The sequence below is a fragment of the Chiloscyllium plagiosum genome, unplaced genomic scaffold (genome assembly GCF_037043375.1).
Source record: "Chiloscyllium plagiosum isolate Xiang-an unplaced genomic scaffold, Cpla_swu_hap1 HiC_scaffold_10, whole genome shotgun sequence".
Lineage (NCBI taxonomy): Eukaryota > Metazoa > Chordata > Chondrichthyes > Orectolobiformes > Hemiscylliidae > Chiloscyllium > Chiloscyllium plagiosum.
In genome coordinates, this window is record NW_028270148.1 from 13,671,693 (window position 1) to 13,696,521 (window position 24,829).

A 24,829-nucleotide genomic window follows, 5' to 3' on the forward strand; every position below is an offset into this window, starting at 1 on the left:
AGAGAAAGAAAAGTGTAACACTATAAGAGGTCAACACTCAAGAACCCTCGCGTTTCTTTTCAGAGAATCATACAGCACGCAAGAGGCCCTTCGGCCCATCCAGCCAAAGCTAACTTAAATCTGCATGAGTCCCACATTCCCACAACGTTCTGACACTTCAGCTGCTCATCCAAGTGCTTTTTAAAGTTACGAGGTTTCCCACCTCAACTAGGTGAAAGTGAGGACTGCATTTGATGGAGAACAGAGTCAAAAAGTGTGGTGCCGGAAATGCACAGCTGATGAGGCAGCATCCGAGGAGCAGGTGAGTCAACGTTTCGAGCATAAGCTCTTGGAGCAAGAGACTCGACATTTCGAAGAGCTTATGCTCGAAACATCGATTCTCCTGCTGCTCAGATGCTGCCTGACTGGCTGTGCTTTTCCAGCACCAGACATTTTGACTCTTCCCACATCAACTACTCTCCCAGGCAATACATCCCAGATTTTTATTCAGTCCATTAGCCACAGATAGACCCACAGCGCAGTTAAAGAGGGAACTCCGGTATTTTGACCCAGTGGCAATGAAAGCACGGCGATATATTTTTAAGTCGGGATGGTGAGTGGCTTGGAGGGGAACTTGCAGGTGGTGGTGTTCCCATGTATCTGCTGCCCTGGTCCTCCGAGATGGAAGTGGTTGTGGGCTTGGAAGCTGAGGAGCTTTGGTGAACGTTAGATAAGCTATTACTTCTGGTGGGGTATCGCAGAACTGAGATAATAACCTTAACATTACAATTACTCTTTCACGGAATGTGGGAACCTCTGGCAAGGCCAGTATTTGTTGTTCATCCCTCATAACCTCGAACCGAGGGGCTGACCAGGGCAGTTTGTGGGTATACAGTCACATGAAAAGGTTTGTTAGACTAATCCCTGGAACAAGTGGACTGACTTATGCAGAAAGAAAGGCTACATCTGTATCCTCTGGAGTTCATTAGAATCAGATGGTGACTTAATTGAAACATATAAGACCCCGAGGGGGCTGACTGGTGGGGGGGGGGGGGAAATGTGGAAAGGATTGATCCAGTTCTGGGGAAATTTAGAACTCGGGGCCTGAGTTTAAGATTAAGGCCTCGCCCACTTAAAACAGAGATGAGAAATATTCCCTTTCTCTCAGAAGGTTCTGAGTCTTTGGAAATACCCTCCTCAAAAAGGCAGTGGATGTCGAATCTTCTATTGTTTTTAAAACCAAGGTAGGTAGATTCCCTATTACCGAGGGGATAAAGATTATCAGGGGTACATAGGAATGTAGAATTAAGGTTAAAATCAGAGCAGCCGTGACCTTATTGAAAGGCGAGACAGGACCGAAGGGCCATGGGGACTATTCTTGTTTCTTTGTTCATATGCAGGCCAAGTTAAGGACAGCTGAGTTCCTTTGCTGAAGGACACTAATGAACCAGAAGGGTTTTTACACCAATCACCTTTACATTCCAGGATTATAACTGAATTTTAGGTAGAGCAAGGGCAAGGTGGTATTTGAATCCTTGTTTCTGGAGCATTAACAGGAGTTTCCGGCCTGCAGATTATTTGACAAGTGACTTTCCCATCATACCAAAAGCACCCCTAACACACGGAAGGGGAAAATGGTGATGAAATACACCAGTGGCGAAACACAGGTCAGATCCATCGACTGCGTGGCTTACATTTTGTGAAGATCCAGGTGAGACTTTCTCTTCTGACTGGACCTTCTCTTGGTTTCCCCTTCATATACAGTCGGGCCAGCGAGATCGTACAGGCGCTGGGGGTTGCCTAGGACCTGTCCCGATAGATGTGGATAAGTGTTAATGCAGTTAAAACAAAAGGCACAGTCCTAACTACTCACCACTGGATGCCATCTTGACTTGGAGTCGCTTGGTCATGAGTTCAAATCCTCACTTGGGAACTTTGGGCACAAAATTGGAGCAAAGGCTCTCAGTGCCCACACTGAGGGAGTGCTGCATTGCCAGAGATGTCAGATTTCAGAAGTTGCGTGACCCTCTCAGGCAGTTGTAAAAATTCCAAGTCTACTGTTTAAATCAAGATCAGAGGTGTTCTCCCTGGCACCTTGGTGAATAGGGGTCAAAACGTGTGGTGTTGGAAAAGCACAGCCAGTCAGACAGCACCCGAGGAGCAGGAGAGTTATATTCCACATCCACTGCCTTTTGAGGAAGAGAATTCCCAAGATTCACAAACTTCTGAGAGAAAGAATAATGTTTCTTCATCTCTGTTTTAAATGGGTGATGCTCATTCATGATGAAGAGCTTATGCTCAAAATGTTGACTCTCCTGCTCCTCGGATGCTGCCTGACTGGCTGTGCTTTTCCAGCACCACACCTTTTGACTCCAATTTCCAGCATCTGCAGTCATCACTTTCTCTGCCTTGGTCAATAGTCATCCCTCAACCTAAAGCAGGCCTTCATGAGGTTTTCATTTGGGGGCGGCATGGTGGTTCAGTGGTTAGCACTGCTGCCTCACAACACTAGGGTCCCAGGTTCGATTCCAGCCTCGGGTGACAGTCTGTGTGGAGTTTGCACATTCTCCCTGTGTCTGCGTGGGTTTCCCCCGGGTGCTCCGGTTTCCTCCACAGTACAAAGATGTGCAGGTCAGGTGGATTGGCCATGCTAAATTACCCATAGTGTTAGGTGCATTAGTCGGAGGGAAATGGTTCTGGGTGGGTTACTCTTCAGAGGGTCAGTGTGGACTGGTTGGGCCGAAGGGCCTGTTTCAACACTGTAGGGAATCTAATCTAAAAACACTTGGGATGGGGGTGTAGTTCAGAGTGAACCATGTTGGTGGGGGCCAGGAGTCACATATACAGCCCCAGGCAAAAGGTTGTAGGATTCATTTATTCATTCATGGGATGTGGGTGTCGCTGATGAGGCCAGTATTTATTGCCCATCCCTCAGAGTCAACCACATTGCTGTGGGTCTGGAGTCACATGTAGGCCAGACCAGGTAAGGATGGCAGTTCCCTTCCCTAAAAGACATCAGTGAACCAGATGGGTTTTTCCCCACAATTGACAATGGTTTCACGGTCATCATCAGACTCTTGGTTCCAGATGTTTATTTAAGTCAAATTCCACCGTCCGCCAATGGTAGGACTCAAACCTGGGTCCCCTGATGAACAACCCAGTGGTCACACCACTAGGCCATCACCTCCAATGTGGAATGAAAGACACCAACACACCTCCTTCATGATCTTGATAGCCTCTACCCGATGTTGTGGTGGTGGATACAGCAGAAGGCGATGGTAAAGGGACTGCAGGACTGGCCTCAGTGACTCCAGGCAGCCGACAAGCCGCACCAGCTCCGCTGCTATGTAGTAGATGGTGCGTGCCACAGGTCCAATGAGTGCAGGCGCTGTGGACGAACAGCCTGATCCGCGGCCATGATCGGAGACGCCGGTCAAAGAAGCCTCAGTCTCCGTCAGCGAGGCGACATGACCTGACGAGATGGTCTTATCATGGATAGGGTTACCCAGGATGACAATCAGGGCTGGACAGAGCTGCTTCCTGCAACAACATGGAAAGGGGTTCAAGGAAGAAGCATGGACAACAACAACTCACATTTAAATAGCACTGTTAACAGAGTAATGTTACCAGGATACTTCACACAAGGGCATTATCAGGTGACTGAGCCACTTGGTCAACAGCTTGAAGGAGGAGAGAGAGAGTTTGAGAGATTTAGGGAAACCTTATCTTCAGCTTGGGGCCTAGCTAGCAATAATTTGTACTTTTATAGCATCTCTTACATAATAATACACTGCCCCAAGGCAGTTCACAGAGGCACCTACAAACAAAATATAACATCGAACCACTGAAGGAGAAATTACAACAGATGACTAAAGCATGGACAAAGAGATAGGTTTTGAGGAAGTCTTAAAAGGAGGAGGATGTGGAGAGATTTTATTGAAGTAAGTTCACACCGAGAGTTGGGCACTAATTGTGTCAAAGTTAGCTGTTAGTTCTTTGTCGCAGAAATAATTGGACCAATCAGACACAATAACCTTTATTTAGCAACAGAATTAGTTATGGATCGTGTCAGTGAGGTACAGAGTACATCTGCTCTCCAGTACTGCTGCTTCAGATTGCTTTCCAGTCTTAGGGACTAATGTTTTGTTGTGGATAATAATTTACACCAGCTTAAGATATGCCTCATTATTGTATAATTAGATTTAGAATTAAATTTAGGTTTTCATCATGGTGGGATCTGAACTCATGTTCCTAGATAATTAGCCTGGGCCTCCGGATTACTAACCCAGTGACATCGCTACAACACCCTATCTCCCCCCCCCCCCCATCTGATTGGTCGAATGGTCTTCTGGTCACCTTTCCTTGGGGGAATGTACTATGAAGTACAAAGACAAGTAATCAGGATAGATTAGAATGGACTGTGAGGCTCTTAAAAGCCAAACAGTCTAACACAATCGAAGTTTTTATGTTAGTTTTTATGCCCTCTTTGATGAACAACCTCCACACTTTCCCCGCACCATTTTAGTTGGTGTTTTCTGCAGCACATAACAGAGACACCAAGTTGGCAACAGAAACTGCTGCCAACAGACAGTTGGCAGAGACCTGGCATCAGTGAACATTTGACCCAGGTTACAGAATGTTACAGCACAGAAGGCCATTTAACCCACTGTGTCTGTACCAGCTCCTGAAAGAGCTACCCAGCCAGTACCACTCTCCAGTTCTATCGCTGTACCCATCTAAATTCATCCTTTTCAAATATACATCCAGCTGTCCTTTGAAACCTCTTTTGGTATTTGCCACCGCCAGTCTCCCAGGAAGTATATCCCAAACCCTAATGAATCTGAGTAAAGACGTTTCTCTTCATCTCATTCTAGCTCCCTTGCTGACATTCTTGAAATTGTGACTCCTGGTGAGCAAATAAGGTGCCCAGAACTCAACACAACACTCCAAACGTGGTCTGACCAATGACTTGTACAGGTTGAATAGATTGAGCCTGCATTCACTGAAAAGATTCAGAGGCAACTTTATTGAAACATAGGAACTTGACAGGGTAAAAGTTGCTTTCTCTTGTGGGGAAGTCTCGGTTCAGAGGGGTCACCCATTTAAGACAGAGATGTGGAGGAATTCCTTCTCTCAGAGGGGAGTGAACCTGTAGAATTCTTTGCCCTCGAGAGCTGCAGGGGCTGAGTCATAAAGATATTCAAGGCTGAGACAGACAAATTTTTAATCCGTAAGGGAATGACGGGTTATGGGGAAAAGTCAGGAAAGTGGAGCTGAGAGTTATCAGATCAGCCATGATCGCATTGAATGGTGGAGCAGACTCGTTGGGCTGAATGGCCTTACCTCTTCCCCTATGTTTTATGGTCAGCACTTCAAACAATACAGACTGAAATGAGAGACACTGCAAATACATCAATAATACAGCTCACCACAAGAGGTCTGTGAAACCTTTATGACGATGCATGACAGGAGAGGAACTGTTCAGCATGGAGAGGATACACTCCAGGTACAGGAGCTGCAACTGTTGGTTATTACTGAAAGGAAGAGGGCAGGAGTTAAAACGCAGTTCAGACAAATTCAACTAGAAATTCTAACAGACAGGTCCTTAATACCACAGGAAAAGTAGAAATGGGTCCATGCAAGAAGCTAGTCAATAAATTCAAACCTATATGATCTACGGGCAGCAGATAGTCCCCAGAATTCATGGCTAATGTTTGTATGCTCACAGTATGCCCACTGGTTGTGATACTCTTGGGGCAGTATTGCATACATTGAGAAAACGTCACCACATATCACCAATTCAACTGAACGAGACAGTGTGAAATGCAAAATTTCTGCATAGGTGCTTAATCCAGACTCTAACGCCCTCCTCATTCAGGGGATTACAAGAAAATCAATAAACAAAAAGGGAATCGAACAATTTATGAAGACTGGGATGCTTCTGTATATGTTTGCATTCACAGCACCTTACATCATCCAACCAAATACAGCCAGTAATGGAAGGTGACAGCAACAGAGCTATCAAGCAGCAAAACAATAACCTGCTCAATGATGCTCAGATTGGGTTCCTCCAGGGCCACTCAGCTCCTGATTTCATTACAGCCTGGCCCAAACATGGACAAAAAGAGGTGAACTCCATTGTTTGCCATCAACGAGATGTATACTTGCCAACACTCCTTCAACAGCACCTTCAAAACCCATGACCACTACCATCTACAAAGACAAGGGCAGCAAATACATGGGAACACCTTCACCTGCAAGCTCACTAACTTGGAAATATACCATTGTTCCTGCAGTGTGCCTGGGTCAAAATCCTGAAACTGCCTCCAAAACAGCACTGTGAAGTTACCTGTGTCACATGTGTGACACCACTTACAACACTCTCTTAGCCACTGATGCATAATGGCAGTAGTCAAGAGGATGGTGATGGAAAAGCACAGCAGGTCAGGCAGCATCCGAGGAGCAGGAGCATAAACGTTTCAGGCAGTTGTGTATATTATCCACAAGATGCATTGCAGTAACTCAATAAAGGTTCACCAAGACTTGCACCCTCTGGGGCATCTAGTTCAAGGGCAGGAGATACATGGGAGCACTACCATTTACAAACCAATAAATCATCCTGACTTAGAGATACATTATCATTCCTTCAGTGTTATTGGGTCAAAATCTTGGAACTCCCTCCCTAACAACATTGTGCTGGGTACCTATGTCATCTGGACTACAGTGATTCATGGACATTTAGGGATGGACAGTAAATGCTGGTCTTTCCACTGAGGCTCATATCCTACAAACTAAATTTCAGAGTACTTTAAAGAGTATAACATATAGGCAGTTTGGAAACTGATGTTAATGAAAATGGCTAATGGACACGGCTTTGTGGTAGCTGCCCATTCTATATCTCGTGGGACCTATACATTAGTACAAATGAACTCTCCATGGGACTGAGAAAGGACTAAATCCCATACCAAGTTGAAAAGCTGAGGCAACCGCGTGATTCCTGATATTGGGACTGTTGGAAAATATTTGCGAAACAAAAAAAAAATGAAACTGGATGGACCAACCAGCGTCCACTATCACTGAGGCAAAATGCTGGAACCCCGTCCTATCAGCTCTGTGGGCATCCCTATTCCATGGATTGCCACAGTTCAAGAAAGCAGCTCACCACCACCTTCTCAAGTGCAAATAGGGATGGGCAACAAATATTGCCCCAAGCCTGTGATGCCTACATCCCATGAATACATCAATCAGTGAACCACATAATGGTTACTGGACAGAGGGAGGCCAATCAGCCCATCGTACAGTGCTGGTTCTCTACAAGAGCAAACTTAGCCAGCCCCACCACCAGCTTCCCTCTCTTCTCTCTTCCTCCTCAGTCCTTCTGTAGTTAGAACTGCAGTTACATTCCTTTCCCCACTATCATCCCTGGGGCCAGCTGTTAGGATGGAGAGGGGAGTCACGCTGCCTCAGACAGACTTGGCAGAGAATTCTAGTCATTGCTGTGATTTCTGAGTGTGTGTGGTAGTTAGGCCTGAGCTGGACAGGTTTGTGGATAATCTTTAGGGAAATGTCTTAAAGCCTGAACCATGGAGAGTCCACTTACGTCACCACTCTTTGCAGCTTCTCGCAAAGGACAGCAAGCACGGAGACCACGTCCTCACACAGCGACTCGACCGGGACTGAGGAGCCTGACAAAAGGAGCATAGGACGATCAGCACGACGCAAACATCTCTGAGAGCTCAATAAAGCCTGACACTGGCTTCAGGAATAACAGGGGGAGGGGAGGGGTACAACATGGGACGAGGAAAGGCAGACTTCAACATGGTGTAGTGTAATGGAAACCAAGTCACATGGTGAGACATTGGGATGGACAGCCGACAGCCTGATCAAAGGGGAGTTAAGACCTACCCACTCAGTCCAAGGTTGTCATGGTGACATCTGTAAGACACAATGGTGGTCTTTTGAGAGACCACCCGAGAGGGTAGTCACAAACTCCATAGGGTGGATGATAAAGGGGGAGGGCAGGGAGGGTTTGTCCACAATTCACTCCTTGCAAGCCCACACTGAAACCATAACATGCCAAGGCTGGGGCTAAACCAACCAATGGTGGGGCTTCTGGTCCTCACTTGGAAGATAATCCCTCCCTTCGGAGCTGCTACTTGATCTGATTCACCATGAGTTCCAATATTCCTGACACCCGGAATTGCAGAAAAAGGCCCAGGGGAGGTTCATGGTTTTCTTGTGAGGAGTTGGGTGGTAAAGGGACACCATGGTGTCTTAGGGCAGGGGGATGGAGGTATGGCGGGGAGCAGGGTGGTCTGGGTCCAGTCGGGCTGATAGCACAGAAGTGTGGACTCATTGGCATTAAGGGGAGGGGGGTATACAGTTGACATGTGCGGGACATCCTGAAGAATGAAATGCCTCGTTTTCCTCTCCCTTCCCTGTATCACGTCAAACAAACTGCCTACTCTTGCCCGACTGCCTACATCAGGCACATGTACCACATTATTCCAATCAATAGGCTTGTTAACAAATCCAAATGATCTTTAATGGTTTATGTATGTATGTACAGCCACCCGACTTTACACTCGCCCCACTCTGGGCGCTCCATTTTCCTCCCACAGTCCAAAGAGGTGCAGGTTAGGTGGATCAGCAATGGGAAATTACACCATAGTGTCCAGGTTTGTACAGGATTAGCCAATGGTAAATGGGCTAAGATGGGGCATAGGTCTGGGCAGGATGCTCTCCAGAGGGTCAGTGCAGATTCATTGGACTGAATGGCCTCTTTATGCACAGTAGGGGATTCTATAAAGTTTGCAGGGCTACAAGAGTGACAGAGCTATAGAAACATTATGCCAGAGGAGGCCATTCAGCCCACTGAATCCATGCTGACCCTTCACAGAGCGATCAAATCCATCCTGTTCCTCCACTCCATAAATGTGGCTTTGCAAGTTTATTTCCCTTAAGTGTCCACACAATTTCTTTTAAAAATCATGGATCGTCTTTGCTTCCACCATATTGCCTTGAAGGCAAAGAATACCAATTATTATCACTCACTGACATTCCTATCCCCACCCCACATCTCTTGCCCAAAACCTTAAAATGTGTTCCTCTCGTCCTTGTAATTCATGGGATGGGCTAATGGATGAGAGCAATTTTTCCTTGTCAACTTTACATAAACCTGTTGTGATCTTGTATAACGTTGATCAAGTCTCCTGTTAATCTCCAATGGGTTAGTTAGGTAAATTGTTCCTAAAGTTGATACAGGTATAATGGGCTGAATGCCTTCCTCTTTAAGTGACTTTATAAGCAAGCTTAAATTACATGTCTAACCTTCCGCACAAGAACAGGCCATTTGGCCCAACGCGTATACGATGGTACACACAAAAACAGAAATTGCTGGAGAAACTCAACAGATCTGACTCCTCTTCAGATAGCCGGACTCAAAACATTAACTCTGTTTTCTCTTCACAGATGCTGCCAATCCTGCTGAATTTCTCCAGCAATTTCCATTTCCATTTCCATTTTAGATCTCCAACATCCACAGTTCTGCGATTTATTTAAGTACATGTTGGTATTTGTGCTCCCCCTAAGTTGGGCGAAGGATTTTTTACCTTTGCTGTAATGTTCCTCCTGCAATGTACAACCATCCTCATTCTGACGAGAGAAGGGAAATTGATTCATTTAGTCAGGTCAACTGTCAACAACAACTGGAGCCACACATATGATGAGCAGACATACTTACCGGTGACTGGAATGCAAAGGAACTTTAAATGGTTCAAACACTATGTGATAGAAGTTCAACTGTGCATCAAGGAGGATACAACACGCTTAATATTACTCTCATTTTCAACTTGCAGAGAAGATTGCAGAAATAAACAGGGAAAACCCATGTCCAAGGTTAACTTAAGTAAGTGCAATTCTGCTAAGTATCTCAATCCATGAGTTCAAAGAGGTTCTGTTTGGGAACATGGACATCAGAGATACAGGGGTCTCCATTATATGTGAATAGCAAATAGAGCATTTGAGTTATCTCCAACTTACAGATGTGGAACCTTTCATTACTCTACCCTTAGTGAAGCCTCACCTGATACTGAAATTGTTTTGTCATCTTCTCCAGGGTTTTCTGCTATGATAGTCAATGTTATTGGGGATCTTATAGAAACATATAAAATTATGAAGGGAATAGATAAGGTAGAGGCAGGGAGGTTGTTTACACCGACGGGCGAAACTAGAAATAGGGGACGTAGCCTCAAAAAAAAAGTGAGCAGATTTAGGACTGAGTTGAGGAGGAACTTGTTCTCCCCAAAGGTTGTGAATCTGTGGAATTCCCTGCCCAGTGAGGCATGTTTTTAAGGCAAAGATGTTCGAATAGTAAAGGAATTAAGGGTTATGGTGAAAGGGCAGATAAGCAGACCTGAGGCCATGAAAAGATCAGCCATGATCTTACTGAATGGCGGAGCAGGCTCGAGGGGCCAAATGGCCTACTCCTGCTCCTAGTTCTTATGTTACCTCAAAACACCCATCAGGGAACATTTCAGCTACAACCCTCCAAACAAATTTGGAAGAAAAGCCAGATTATACAGTAGGGGTAAAATCAATTGTTTTCAAGTGCCTCTTAAGGGCTACCCTTTGAATTCCGAGGGGCTACGTTTTGTTTCTCGAGGGACTACATTTTCACTTGCACTAATCCGTTCATTAGGTGATAGGGTCATATCGTAACAATACCTGCATTGTTGCGTGGAGTATTAGGACTCAGACAGAAACAAAATTAGAAGAATTCATCAGTATCGTGAATAATTACAACCCTCCATTTAACATAATTATAACACACAAGGAACACATTAATATCATGCGCACTACAGTATTTAAACTGGCAGAAGACAACAGGCATAACTTTGCACCATTTTTTAGAAAGAAATAACTGATACACACTTCTGTAGACAAAAAACTATCGCCTTGGATGTTTTTGCCATGGACTGGTGAGTACACAGCGAAACAAGCTGCATTATTGTCTCCAAAGCAATCATTTCAAGTAATTCAACATTTTTGAGATGCTTTGAGACATGATATCACAAATGTAAATATTTATGAAACAGAGCTGTTCAGTATTAAATTATCTAATCATGACAATAACATTTTGCCGAGAGTTTCCACTACCTTAAGCTCAAGATTCCATATTATTTGCACGGAATTCATTAGCGTGTTGACTTCAAGATTTCTTGGTTCCCAGTAAGTTTAGTGACCCATAGTTGAAAGGTTTTCCCTCTCTAGGCCATTTTCCCATTTTTGATATCTCTCTCCTTCCTTATTTAGCATGATTTCCCTCACAGGACCTCTAGCTCCCAGTCTTGTTCGCCCCCAATATGGCAGAATCATTCCCCAGCCCACCCCGCCAACATTGCCCACAGCCTACAGTAGCCCCACTTCCCCAGTCTCTCTTTCACTGGTCCCAGTGGCTCTGCTTCCCCAGCTTCAGAGTATTCTTGCTAAAATTCATCTTTCACACCTCTGTCTTTGCTCAATGAACATTAAACAGTGTATCTATGAAAGAAATCATCCCCATCCTGTCCCGACAAGTGAGGCATACATTCCAGTGAACCATACAGTGCAGATGAAGGCCATTCAGCACGTAATGCTATTCAAATCTGCTGGATTATTCCTCCGCTTTACGCTGTACCAGGAGAGTATTTATCACTTCATATTATTAACATTACTCCGAACTTAGCTCCTCACAACTTTCCTTTGTTCAGAGTCAATATATCTGTCTCATAAGCTAAGATCCCAGTAAACCCCCCACAACTTGCCCATTTTGGGGCACGGTGGCTCAGTGGTTAGCACTGCTGCCTCACAGCGCCAGGGACACGGATTCAACTCCCACCTCGGGCAACTGTCTGTGTGGAGTTTGCACATTCTTCCCATGTCAGCGTGGGTTTCCTCTGGGTGCTTTGGTGTCCTCCCACAATCCAAAAATGTGCAGGTCAGGGGAATTGGCCATGCTAAATTGCCCATAGTGTTAAGTGCATTAGTCAGGGTAGGGAATGGGTCTGGGTGGGTTACTCTTTGGAGGGTCAGTGTGGACTTGTTGGGCTGAAGGGTCTGTTCCCATACTGTAGGGAATCTAATCGAATCTAATCTACCCCAGCATTTTACAGAATTCCGTGACCAACATCCAGTTGGGGAAAATCCAGTCCAGAAAGAGGTCATGCGCAAAACAATGAGTGACAGGCAGTAGAGATGCCTCTGATTGGTATATGAACAGATGAGCATATAAATCATGGGTAGGAGTAGGCCATTCAGCCCCTCGAGCTTGCCCTGCTATTCAATAAGATCATGACTGAACTGACGGTCACCTCGACTCCACTTGCCTACCTATGCACAATACTCAAGACTCCCTCGTTGGTCACAAAATCTATATTTCTTTACTCGTTCACTGGGTAAAAGCTGGGCCACTTTTTATCACCCAAATCTAATTATGCTTGAGAAAGTGGTGGTGAGCTGCCTATTTGAACCGCCACAGTCCATGTGCTGTAGATAGACTCATGGCACCATTAGGACTTGCTTCTACCTGAACTATAGTCATTGACCCTGCCTCTGGGGAAGGGTGCTCCAAAGACAAACAACCTTCTGAGAGAGAAAGATCCCCCTGGAATGAGGGACCCTCTCTTTTTACGTCGTGCTCCCCTCATTCTGCACAGTTCTTCTCACCTCACTCTCCTGCCTCAGACGGAGTTGCTGGGTCAAGTCACTCAACATCTGGCTGAGGGTGGCTCGCACCGCCGTGTTGATACTGCGCTGGTGACTGCTGGCTACGTACGTCTCGATGCAAACCTGGTTCACGACGACAAGGAGAGAGGATATGAGACAAGCAGCAAAGTATATGGCAAATACAAAATCCCTGTGGAAAATTAACGTACAGAGACACCCGGGAAGTTGGCAACGCAGGTCGATAGAGTGGTCAAGAAGGCATACAGCATGCTTTCCTTCATCGGATGGGGCACTGAGTACAAAAGAGTTGGCAGGTCATGTTATAGTTGTATAGGACTTTGGTTTGGCCACATTTGGAACACTGCATACAGTTCTGGTTGCCACATTATCAAAATGATGCCAATGCTTTGGAGAGGGTGCAGAGGAGGTTCACCAGGATGTCGCTTGATATGGAGAGCGCTAGCTATGAGGAGAGGTTGAGTAGATTAGGATTATTTTCATTACAAAGGCGGAGGTTGAGGGGGAGGCCTGATTGAGGTCGACAAAGTCATGAGAGATATAGACAGGGTGGATAGCAAGAAGCTTTTTCCCCAGAGTGGGGGACTCAGTTACTAGGGGTTACGAGTTCAAGGTGAGAGGAGAAAAGTTTAAGGGAGATATGCGTGGAAAGTGTTTTACGCAGAGAGTAGTAGGTGTCTGGAACTCATTGCCAGCAGCGGTGGTAGAGGCAAACACGATAGCATCATTTAAGATGTATCTGATCAGATACATGAATGGGCAGGGAGCTGAGGGATACAGATCCTTAGAAAATAGGCGACTGGTTTAGATAGAGGACCTGGATCAGAGCAGACTTGGAGTGCCGAAGGACCTGTTCCCGTGCTGTAATTTTCTTTGTAAATGTCCCATCGCAGTTACAGGGGTTGGGGGGGTTGAGGAAGGCTGAATCCCATGTCGGTCCCCATCTGGCCTCCTGAAGGTTTCTGGAACCCTTCTCTCAGGGTGAGTAGGAAGGTCCCAGACATTCAACATCCTATGCTTACTTATTTATTCCTCACTTGGGCATTTCCCCTTGTTTAGGGAATGTGGGCAAACATGGCAGACACTGCCCAGCACAGTAAGATCCCACAAATAGACGCAAGGGGATAATAGCCGTGTTCAGGGGAGGGCTTGAATCCTGCCACTAGTCATGCGAACAGGACTAAAGTACACTGCTTTCCCTCATTGACACTCAAAAAACAAGAAATGTGAAAACACAGAAAATAGGAACAGGAGCAGGCCTTTCAGCCCATCGAGCCCGCCCATTCAATATGACCATGGCTGATCATCCAACACAATAGCCAGTTCCCGCTTTTCCCTCATAACCGATCGAAACATGGGAAAAGAAACCAAAAAGACTCGTGTCTGGACAGTACCGTTTCCCAACCACCGGACCTCCGAAGGAGCTTTACTGACCACTTTGAAACTGCAGTGCCTGTGTAGTTCAGGAAAAACAGCAGTTATTACCTGCACTGGAAGCAGTGCAACTAAGGATCAGTAGAGGGTGAGAGGGTTGTCCTAGGGTGGTAGGCTGAGAAAAAGTGGTGAGTGCAGCAGGTCAGGCAGCATCCAAGGAGCAGGAGAACCGACAGACATAAGCCCTTCTTCAGGAATTCTGAAGAAGGGCTTATGCCTGAAACGTCGATTCTCCTGCTCCTTGGATGCTGCCTGACCTGCTGCGCTTTTCCAGCAACACATTTTTCAGCTCTGGATCTCCAGCATCTGCAGTCCTCACTTTCTCCTCCCTGAGAAAAAGTGGGTCGCCATTCTCCACAGCTGAGAAAAAATGAGCAGTGATCTTACTGAAATGTACAAGCAAAGAGCTATTCCCTAAGAGGGCAGGGGTTCAAAACTAGGGAGGCTATTTTTAAGGTGAGAAGAGGAAGATTTGAAAAGGACATGAGAGGCAACTTTTCCAGACAGAGAGTAATTTGTGTGTGGAATGAACTGCCAGAGGAAATGGTGGATGCAGCTACAGTTACAACGTTTAAAAGACATTTGGATAAGTACGTGAATAGGAAAGCTTTGGAGGGATATGGGCCAAGCACTGGCAGCTGCAACTATTTAATTTGGGAACATGGTCGGCATGGACTGGTTGGACCGAAGGGTCTGTTTCCATGCTGTATGACTCTAGAGGTTCACTAGATTGATTCCAGAGATGAGGGGTGTGTCATATGAAGACAGATTGAACAGATTAGGCCTAATACTGTCTGGAAATAATACTATTTGAGGATAGCAAATGTGGTTCCCTTGTTCAAGAAGGGGAGTAGGGATAACCCTAGTAACTATAGGCCAGTGAGTCTCACTTCTGTTGTGGGCAAAGACTTAGAGAGAATTGTAAGGGATAGGATTTATGAACATCTGGATAGAAATAATGTGATCAAGGATAGTCAGCATGGTTTTGTGAACGGCAGGTCGTGCCTCACAAACCTTATTGAATTCTTTGAGAAGGTGACTAAGGAGGTGGACGAGGGGAAAGCGGTAGATGTGGTGTATATGGATTTTAGTAAGGTGTTTGATAAGGTTCCCCATGGTAGGCTACTGCAAAAAATACGGAGGTATGGCATTGAGGATGAGTTGGAGGTTTGGATTAGGAATTGGCTGGCTGGAAGAAGACAGAGGGTAGTAGTTGATGGTAAAGGTTCATCTTGGAGTGCAGTTATTAGCGGTGTTCCGCAAGGATCAGTTTTGGGACCATTGCTGTTTGTCATTTTTGTAAAGACCTGGAGGAGGGGCTAGAAGGTCGGGTGAGCAAGTTTGCGAATGATACGAAAGTCAGTGGAGTTGTTGACAGTGAGGAAGGATGTGGCAGGTTACAGCGGGATATAGATAAGCTGCAGAGCTGGGCAGAAAGGTGGCAAATGGAGTTCAATGTAGGTAAGTGTGAGGTGATTCACTTTGGTAAGAGTAACAAGAAGATGGGGTACTGGGTTAATGGTCGGATACTTGGTAGTGTGGATGAGCAGAGGGATCTGGGTGTCCATGTACACAGATCTCTGAAAGTTGCCACCCAGGTAAATAGTGCGGTGAAGAAGGCATATGGTGTACTGGCTTTTATTGGTAGAGGAATTGAGTTCTGGAGTCCTGAGCTCATGTTGCAGTTGTATAAGACTCTGGTGCGGCCGCATCTGGAGTATTGTGTGCAGTTTTGGTCGCCATACTATAGGAAGGATGTGGAGGGACTGGAACGGGTGCAGAGGAGGTTTACCAGGATGTTGCCTGGTATGGTAAGAAGATCGTATGAGGAAAGGCTGAGGCACTTGGGGCTGTTTTCATTGGAGAAAATAAGGTTTAGGGGTGACTTGATAGAGGTGTACAAGATGATTAGGGGTTTAGATAGAGTTCACCATGAGAACCTTTTTCCACGTATGGAGTCAGCTATTACAAGGGGGCATAGCTTTAAATTAAGGGGTGGTAGGTATAGGACAGATGGTAGGGGTAGATTCTTTACTCAGCGAGTCGTGAGTTCATGGAATGCCTTGCCAGTAGCAGTGGTGGACTCTCCCTCTTTATGGGCATTTAAACGGGCATTGGATAGGCATATGGAGGATAGTGGGCTAGTGTAGGTTAGGTGGGCTTGGATCGGCACAACATCGAGGGCCAAAGGGCCTGTACTGCGCTGTATTCTTCTATGTTCTGTGAAATTAGAAGAATGAGGGGAGATCAAATTGAGGAATTCAAGATGATAAAAGGTGTGGATAAAATAGACGTGGTTCCGCTTGTGGGGCATTCTGGGACGAGAGGACCTTGTTTTAAGATAAGGGGTGGCAAATTTAAAACAGAGTTGAGGAGAAACTACCTCTCCCAAAGGGTTGTGAATCTGTGGGAATTCACTACCCCAAAATGAGGTAGATGCTGGGACAGAGAGTAAATTTAAGGAGGAGTTAGACAGATTTTTAATTGGTAATGGGTTGAAGGATAATGAAGAGGAGGCAGGAAAATGGGGGTGAGGAACTTAACAGCCATGATCAAATGGCAGATCAGACTCGATGGGCTGAATGGTCTACTCCTGCTCCTATTGTTTGTGGTCATTGTATGCACAGAAAGATCCCACAAACAGCAACGCGATCATAATCAGATAATCTGTTTTTTTTTGTAATGTCGATTGGAAAATAAAAATCAATCAGAACAGCAGAGAAAGGCCCATCGCCACAATAGTCCAAAGGGACCTGTTACAATCCCCCATCGCCACAATAGTCCAAAGGGACCTGTTACAATCCCCCATTTCCAAGCAAGCAACAGGAGCCTCAGTTGAACATCTCAGTATTTCCTCAGTTCCGTATTGAAGCGTCAGCCTGGGTCTTGGGGCTAAAAGACCCTGGAGATGGAGTTAAATTCTGGGCCTTATGACTCAGAGGTCAGAGTCATAAATGAACCACAACAACACCTGGTAATGTGGACTGAATTGCTCAGTCCGTATTAAGTTGATCCCTTGATTTTAAAATATCCCAAAAGGCTTTACAGACAACACACACCATGCACACACATAAAACATGTATGCAAACAGATATACAAATACATAAGCAAACATATGTACAAATGCATATGAAAACACATATATAAACATGTATGCAAAAACATATGCAAACAGTATACAAACATAAGCAAACATATACAAACACAGAAGCAAACATACAAACAAATGCAAACACATACAAACATGTATGCAACACAAACACAGATGCAAACACGCACAAATATGTATACAGCACAAACACATATGAAAACACATATACAAACATGCATACAACACAAACACATATGAAAACACATACAAAGATGTATTTAACACATACAAATACTTACATAAACACAGACACAAGCAGATATACAAACATGTACACAAACACATATGTAAACATAAACACACGCAAACATTGATAATCACATATGTGGAGAATCACTTTGTCAAGCAGGCAGTAAAACAATCAGGGTGTAAGAGATACACAGGAAGCATTACCTCAGCAATCTTCAGCACTGCACTGCCATTTATTTCAAATGACGATGAGTATGTGATACACAGCAGCACCTTTCAAAGAAGCAGAGAATGAATAAAAATACCAGGGATAAATATAAACTCAAACCAGGCCACAATCTCCACAGAATCACCTGTTTCTTGGAAATTCTAGTGCACTCTCTAATGATGCCAAATGGGGAAAGGGTTAGGGTCAAGGTAGTGAGGTTAAGAGGCACTGTGTTTACCCTGTACCTTGATGATCATATATCATGCCCTGCCTTCCCTCATGTCATCTCATAACAGCTCGGAGTGTGTTTCTGGGCAAATTTCCTGGGTATTTGGCCCATGCTCTCTACCTAGGTCCAGTGGGGCTTTCCCACGAATGATAATTGACATATATCCCATCCTGGGCCTTTGAAAGGCCATGGAAGAAAAGTCTTACATTTAAATATCACCTGTAACATCCTGAAACATGGTGCAGCTCTGCTGTAATGTAGCAAAGATAGTGGCCAATTAGTGCCCAGTAAGATCAGTGAAATAGCATTGTCACAATGATCAGGTGCTCAGCTGTAGACAAGCTGGTTGGATGATAACTAGTGGGCGGCACGGTGGCACAGTGGTTAGCACTGCTGCCTCACAGCGCCTGAGACCCGGGTTCAATTCCCGCCTCAGGCGACTGACTGTGTGGAGTTTGCACGTTCTCCCCGTGTCTGCGTGGGTTTCCTCCGGGTGCTCCGGTTTCCTCCCACAGTCACAAAAGATGTGCAGGGTCAGGTGAATTGGCCATGCTAAAATTGCCCGTAGTGTTAGGTAAGGGGTAAATGTAGGGGTATGGGTGGGTTTCGCTTCGGCGGGTCGGTGTGGACTTGTTGGGCCGAAGGGCCTGTTTCCACACTGTAATGTAATCTAATCTAGTGTGTGAGCACCATGAAAAACTCCTGTAATGTTCTCGCAGTGCTGGGCCAGACTGTCGGTCTGCGGTGGGACCTGGGTCCACAAGAGGCAGGTGTACTACCCCAGGAGTCACCTAAAGGGAACTGATGACATTGAAGGTACTGCCACTTTTGCTTTCCCTGGTTGAGGGTTGGATTGGCATTCAGGAGACGATGCTTCAGAATGGACTTCCCATTCCACTTGACAACAGCCCTGCCCCTGGGATTTCAGGTGACATCCTGGAACACCAGAGGTCTGCGATCAGGAATCCTGCTCAAAGTCTATATGGTCTCCCTGGAATTCCAAGGCCCATTCCCTCAACCACAACACATGCCGAGGCTTGGGGCACCCCATCGTAAACAGGACCCCCTCCTCAGGAACAATCACCCTCATGTAAGTTTGCATGTTATCAATGAGTGAGTACCTTCATGACTTCCACTTGCAGGTCCTCGTTCAGAAAGGGTGTAACCTTCATGGAGTCCAGCATCTGGTTCAGCAACTGTCTGTCCTCCAGCTCTTTCTCCGCTGACACCAGCCTCTCATCAGCCAGCAGTTTCTAACGGAACACAGCAAAAGGTTACCTTTTACACCACTGATACTAAACGCCCTTCCACCTCCATCACATCCCCTCCCTCTCTGTTCTGCTCTGCCATATCTTTGCTTCCTCCCTGGTTACTCCAATGCTCTCCTTACTGGCCTCCCAAGCTCAAAGCTCTGCTGCTCCTAATCCCAACTCACACCAAATTCCATTTCACTAGCATTCCCCACTTCCATCTCCCACCACCCCACGGAGTTTACTGACTCACCGTAACTATTGGCCTCCAAAGTGCCCCCCGCCATGATTTTAAAATCTTTGTCTTTGTTTTCATATCAAGAATCTTACCAATTTTTATAGTTGCACCACAGAGATTATTCTACTTGATGCATCACAGCCAGATATGGCAACTGCTCCGCCCAGGACTGTAAGAAGCTACAGAGAGTTGTGAACACAGCCCAGTCTGTCACACAAGCCAGCCTTCCATCCATTGACTCCATCTACTCCAGTGCCTCAGAAAGCCAGCCATCATCAGAGACCCCTCCCACCCCAGTTATAATCTCTTCCAACCTCTTCCGTTGGACAGATTCAAGAACAGCTTCTTCCCCGCTGTCATTAGGTTTGTGAATGGACCTTTCAAATAGAACATAGAACATAGAACAATGCAGCACAGAACAGGCCCTTCGGCCCACGATGTTGTGCCGAACATTTGTCCTAGCTTAAGCACCCATCCATGTACCTATCCAATTGCCGCTTAAAGGTCACCAAAGAAATTTAACGTTGATCTCGGTCTTTGTGCAACTTCTCCGCAGCCATAACATTGTATTCCTCGCTCTGTTCTATTACCCTAATGCATTTTATATGGTATGATCTGCCTGTACTGCAGGCAAAACAAAACGTTTCACTGTACCTAGGTACATGTGACAATGCTAAATCAAATCAGCCTCTCTCCCCATCTCTGTAACCTCCTCCTGCCCTCTAGGATGTCTGCACTCCTCCAATTCTTCACTCATTTCATTACTACAGCATTGGCAACACAATGGCTCAGTGTTTAGCACTGCTGCTTCACAGCACTAGGGTCCTGGGTTCGATTCCAGCCTCGAGCGACTGTCCGTGTGGAATTTGCACATTCTCCCCGTGTCTGCGTGGGTTTCCTCTGGGTGCTCTGGTTTCCTCCCACAGTCCAAAGATGTGTAGGTCAGGTGAATTGGCCAGAGTGTTCAGGGATGTGTAGATTAGGTGCATTAGTCGGGGTAAATGTAGAGTAATATGGTCGAGAATGGGCCTGGGTGGGTCACTCTTTAGAGATCTGGTGTGGACTTGTTGGGCCAAATGGCCTGTTTCCAGAATGTAGGGACTCTATGATTCTATGCCTTCAGCTCTCTGGGCTGTAAGCTTTGGGATTCCTTGTATAAAGCTCTCCACCTCATTATCTCTGCTCTCTCCTTTAAGGGGGAGGTGATGGTGAAGCGACAATATCACCAGACTAATAATAGGCGGCACAGTAGCACAGTGGTTAGCATGGCTGCCTCATAGTGCCAGAGACCCGGGTTCAATTCCTACCTCAGGTGATTGACTGTGTGGATTTTTGCAAGGTTTGTAGCTCAGGTTGAGGTTTAGGGTGTAGGTTTGCTCGCTGAGCTGTAGGTTTGATATCCAGACATTTCATTACCTGGCTCGGTAACATCATCAGTGACGACCTCCAAGTGAAGTGAAGCTGTTGTCTCCTGCTTTCTACTCATATGTTTGTCCTGGATAGAGTTCCTGGGGTTTGTGGTAATGTAATTTCCTGTTCGTTTTCTGAGAGGTTGATAGATGGTATCGAGATCTATGTGTTTGTTTATGGCATTGTGGTTGGAGTGCCAGGCCTCTAGGAATTCTCTGGCATGTCTTTGCTTACCCTGTCCCAGGATAGATGTGTAGTCCCAGTCGAACTGGTGGTTTTTTTCATCCGTGTGTAGGGCTACGAGGGAGAGAGGGTCGTGTCTTTTTGTGGCTAGCTGGTGTTCATGTCTCCTGGTGGCTAACTTTCTTCCTGTTTGTCCTACGTAGTGTTTGTGGCAGTCCTTGCATGGAATTTTGTAGATGACGTTGGTTTTGTCCATGGGTTGTATTGGGTCTTTTAAGTTTATTAGTTTTTGTTTGAGAGTGTTGGTGGGTTTGTGTGCTACTAGGATTCCGAGGGGTCTTAGTAGTCTGGCTGTCATTTCTGAAACTTCTTTGATGTATGGTAAGGTGGTTAGGGTTTCTGGCTGTGTTTGGTCTGCTTGTCGTGCTTTGTTCTTGAGGAATCTGCGGACTGTATTTTTTGAGTATCCATTCTTCTTGAATACGTTGTAGAGGTGGTTCTCCTCTGTAGCACTAGACCCCACCCCCCACCTTTTCCTCCGCTACATCGATGACTGTATCGGCGCCGCCTCGTGCTCCCACGAGGAGGTTGAACAGTTCATCCACTTCACCAACACCTTCCACCCCGACCTCAAATTCACCTGGACAGTCTCAGATTCCTCCCTCCCCTTCCTCGACCTTTCTATCTCAGGCGACCGAATCAACACGGACATCTACTACAAACCAACCGACTCCCACAGCTACCTGGACTACACCTCCTCCCATCCTGCCCCCTGTAAAAACGCCATCCCATTCTCCCAATTCCTTCGACTCCGCCGCATCTGCTCCCAGGAGGACCAGTTCCAAAAACGCACATCCCAGATGGCCTCCTTCTTCAAGGACCGCAAATTCCCCCCGACGTGGTCGACGATGCCCTCCACCGCATCTCTTCCACTTCCCGATCCTCCGCCCTTGAACCCCGCCCCTCCAACCGCCACCAGGACAGAACCCCACTGGTCCTCACCTACCACCCCACTAACCTCCATGTACAGCGCATCATCCGCCGCCATTTCCGCCACCTCCAAACGGACCCCACCACCAAGGATATATTTCCCTCCCCTCCCCTATCAGCATTCCGTAAAGACCACTCCCTCTGTGACTCCCTCGTCAGATCCACACCCCCCACCAACCCAACCTCCACTCCCGGCACCTTCCCCTGCAACCGCAGGAGGTGCAAGACTTGCGCCCACACCTCCCCCCTCACCTCCCTCCAAGGCCCCAAAGGAAACTTCCATATCCGCCACAGATTCACCTGTACCTCCACACATATCATCTATTGCATCCTTTGCACCCGATGTGGCCTCCTCTATATTGGGGAGACGGGCCGCCTACTTGCGGAGCGTTTCAGGGAACACCTCTGGGACACCCGGACCAACCAACCCAACCACCCTGTAGCTCAACATTTCAATTCCCCCTCCCACTCCACCAAGGATATGCAGGTCTTTGGACTCCTCCATCGTCAGACCACAGCGAAACGACGGTTGGAGGAAGAACGCCTCATCTTCCGCCTAGGAACCCTCCAACCACAAGGGATGAACTCGGATTTCACCAGTTTCCTCATTTCCCCTCCCCCCACCCTGTCTCAGTCAAATCCATCAAATTCAGCACCGCCTTCCTAACCTGCAATCTTCTTCCCGACCTCTCCGCCCCCACCCCAGTCTGACCTATCACCCTCACCTTGACCTCTTTCCACCTATCACATTTCCGACGCCCCTCCCCCAAGTCCCTCCTCCCTATCTTTTATCTTAGCCTGCTGGACCAACTTTCCTCATTCCTGAAGAAGGGCTAATGCCCAAAACGTCGATTCTCCTGTTCCCTAGATGCTGCCTGACCTGCTGCGCTTTTCCAGCAACACATTTCCATCTCAGACCTCACTTTCTCCTCAAACATATGAGTAGAAAGCAGGAGACAACAGCTTCGCTTCACTTGGAGGTCGCCACTGATGATGTTACCGAGCCAGATAATGAAACGTCTGGATATCAAACCTACAGCTCAGCAAGCAAACCTACACCCCCTGACTGTGTGGAGTTTGCACATTCTCCCCGTGTCTACGTGGGTTTCCTCCGGGTGCTCCGGTTTCCTCCCACAGTCCAAAGATGTGCAGATTAGGTGAATTGGCCATGCTAAATTGCCCGTAGTGTTAGGTGAAGGGGTAAATGTAGGGGTATGGATTGCACTTCGGCGGGGCGGTGTGGACTTGTTGGGCCGAAGTGCCTGTTTCCATACTAAGTAATCTGACCTAATCTAATCCATGGAACTAAGCTCAGAACCCATTGTAGCAGTTGGCAGATTTTGAATTTAATTAATAAATCAGGAACACAAAGATAGTCTATGAAACTATCATTGACTGTTGTAAAAACCCATCTGGTTCACTGAGGCCCTTTAGGGAAGGTAATCTGCCCTCCTTACCCTGTCTGGCCTATGTGTGACTTCAAATCTACAGCAATGGTGGTTGACTCTTAACTGCAGGTATTTACAATTTGTATTAAGGTGTTGGATAAGGAAAGCCAATATACTACAACCAGGTTTGCGGATCACACAAAAATAAGGGTTAAGATCACATTGTGAATGTTTTTGGGCCCCTTATCTAAGGAAAGATATACTAGTATATGGAAAGATATAATGGAGTGGAATCAGTACAGGACACAGGGTGTGAGGAACAGTAAGCTAAAAAGCAGTGGGAGTCAGTGAGAAATTTCTAATACAAAACAAGACTCCACTGCTTAGACCAGTAGCCTGAGAATTCTTATACTGATTGGTAAATCGGTTTTCTGTTTCAAACATTTTGAAATTTGTTCCATCTTTGTCAATCACAAATCCACTTCCTCAGACAGCTTTCCATCCATCACACATTTTAATAATTTCTGGATTGCAAGTCCTAGAAAAACACTGGTGTATTGTTTCTTTTGAGGTACAAGGCATGATAGTGATTCGACCTAACCACAAATTGCTTTGATCATTCAGGCAGTCTGTATTTCCAATTTCTCTTCCCCTTTTGGTTACAAGTGAAAATATCCAACCCCAATAACAAACTGAACGAGCCCCACAAACATCCTCCAGTAACTGTAACCACAGCATGTCAATTTGTCAATTTCCCAAAACCAACTAAATCTCTGTGTTTATCCAATGTCTTAACAAAGACAGTTTCTCAATAGCTCGACTGACCTCATACAAGAGAGGAATTACAAGACCAAAGAGACTGAGGCAGTCACATGCACCTCCAACCGTCAGTAAGGGAGACCTTAATGATTAGCCATCAGTGGATAATATTCAGCAAGAGAAACAATGACTGGTCCAGTATCTGAGGTGCTGTTTTCAAGAGGAAACTTTGATCAGAAGACAATGCAATGAGGCCCAACTTAGGGCCAGCAGAGATCAAAATGAAAGTGTCTTGTGATATGTGTGTGAGTGAAGTGATGGGGGCAGCACAGAGCAGACATTACTTGCTATGAACTTGCTCTGTACATCCAGTGGCCAGTTATGCAGAGTTGGATTTAACTCACTAGAGCTTCTGTGCTCTGTAAAACTGGCCCGAAGCTGCCTTAATCCTGTTTAACTGAGTAAAACTCTAGCTGAAATAATTGGCATGAGGAGAGGTAAATATAAAGAACTTGCATTTATATAGCACCTATCAGAATGTCTCAAATCTTTTCAGAATGAATCATGGTGTGATGTCTGCTACCAATAATGAGATAGATTCACAGTTAATTTGTACTTCAATACTGATTGAGGAATAAATATTAACCACGACACCAGACAGAACATTTCCTCGGGTCTTTGAAGAGTACCACAGGATC

General features: G+C 46.0%; 1 protein-coding gene across 1 annotated transcript in view; it reads right to left on the reverse strand.

Moving 5' to 3' along the window:
- Nucleotides 1-24,829, reverse strand: part of arfgef3 (ARFGEF family member 3) — a 150,304-nt gene that overhangs the window by 79,171 nt on the left and 46,304 nt on the right. Inside the window, exons 4-11 of the mRNA XM_043695353.2 lie at nt 19,035-19,166; nt 17,681-17,749; nt 12,685-12,807; nt 9,591-9,633; nt 7,580-7,664; nt 5,409-5,513; nt 3,195-3,519; nt 1,674-1,786 (exon numbers count right to left, since the gene is read on the reverse strand). Of these exons, the coding sequence (XP_043551288.2) occupies nt 1,674-1,786; nt 3,195-3,519; nt 5,409-5,513; nt 7,580-7,664; nt 9,591-9,633; nt 12,685-12,807; nt 17,681-17,749; nt 19,035-19,166 (995 nt within the window). The remainder of the gene's footprint in view (nt 1-1,673; nt 1,787-3,194; nt 3,520-5,408; nt 5,514-7,579; nt 7,665-9,590; nt 9,634-12,684; nt 12,808-17,680; nt 17,750-19,034; nt 19,167-24,829) is intronic.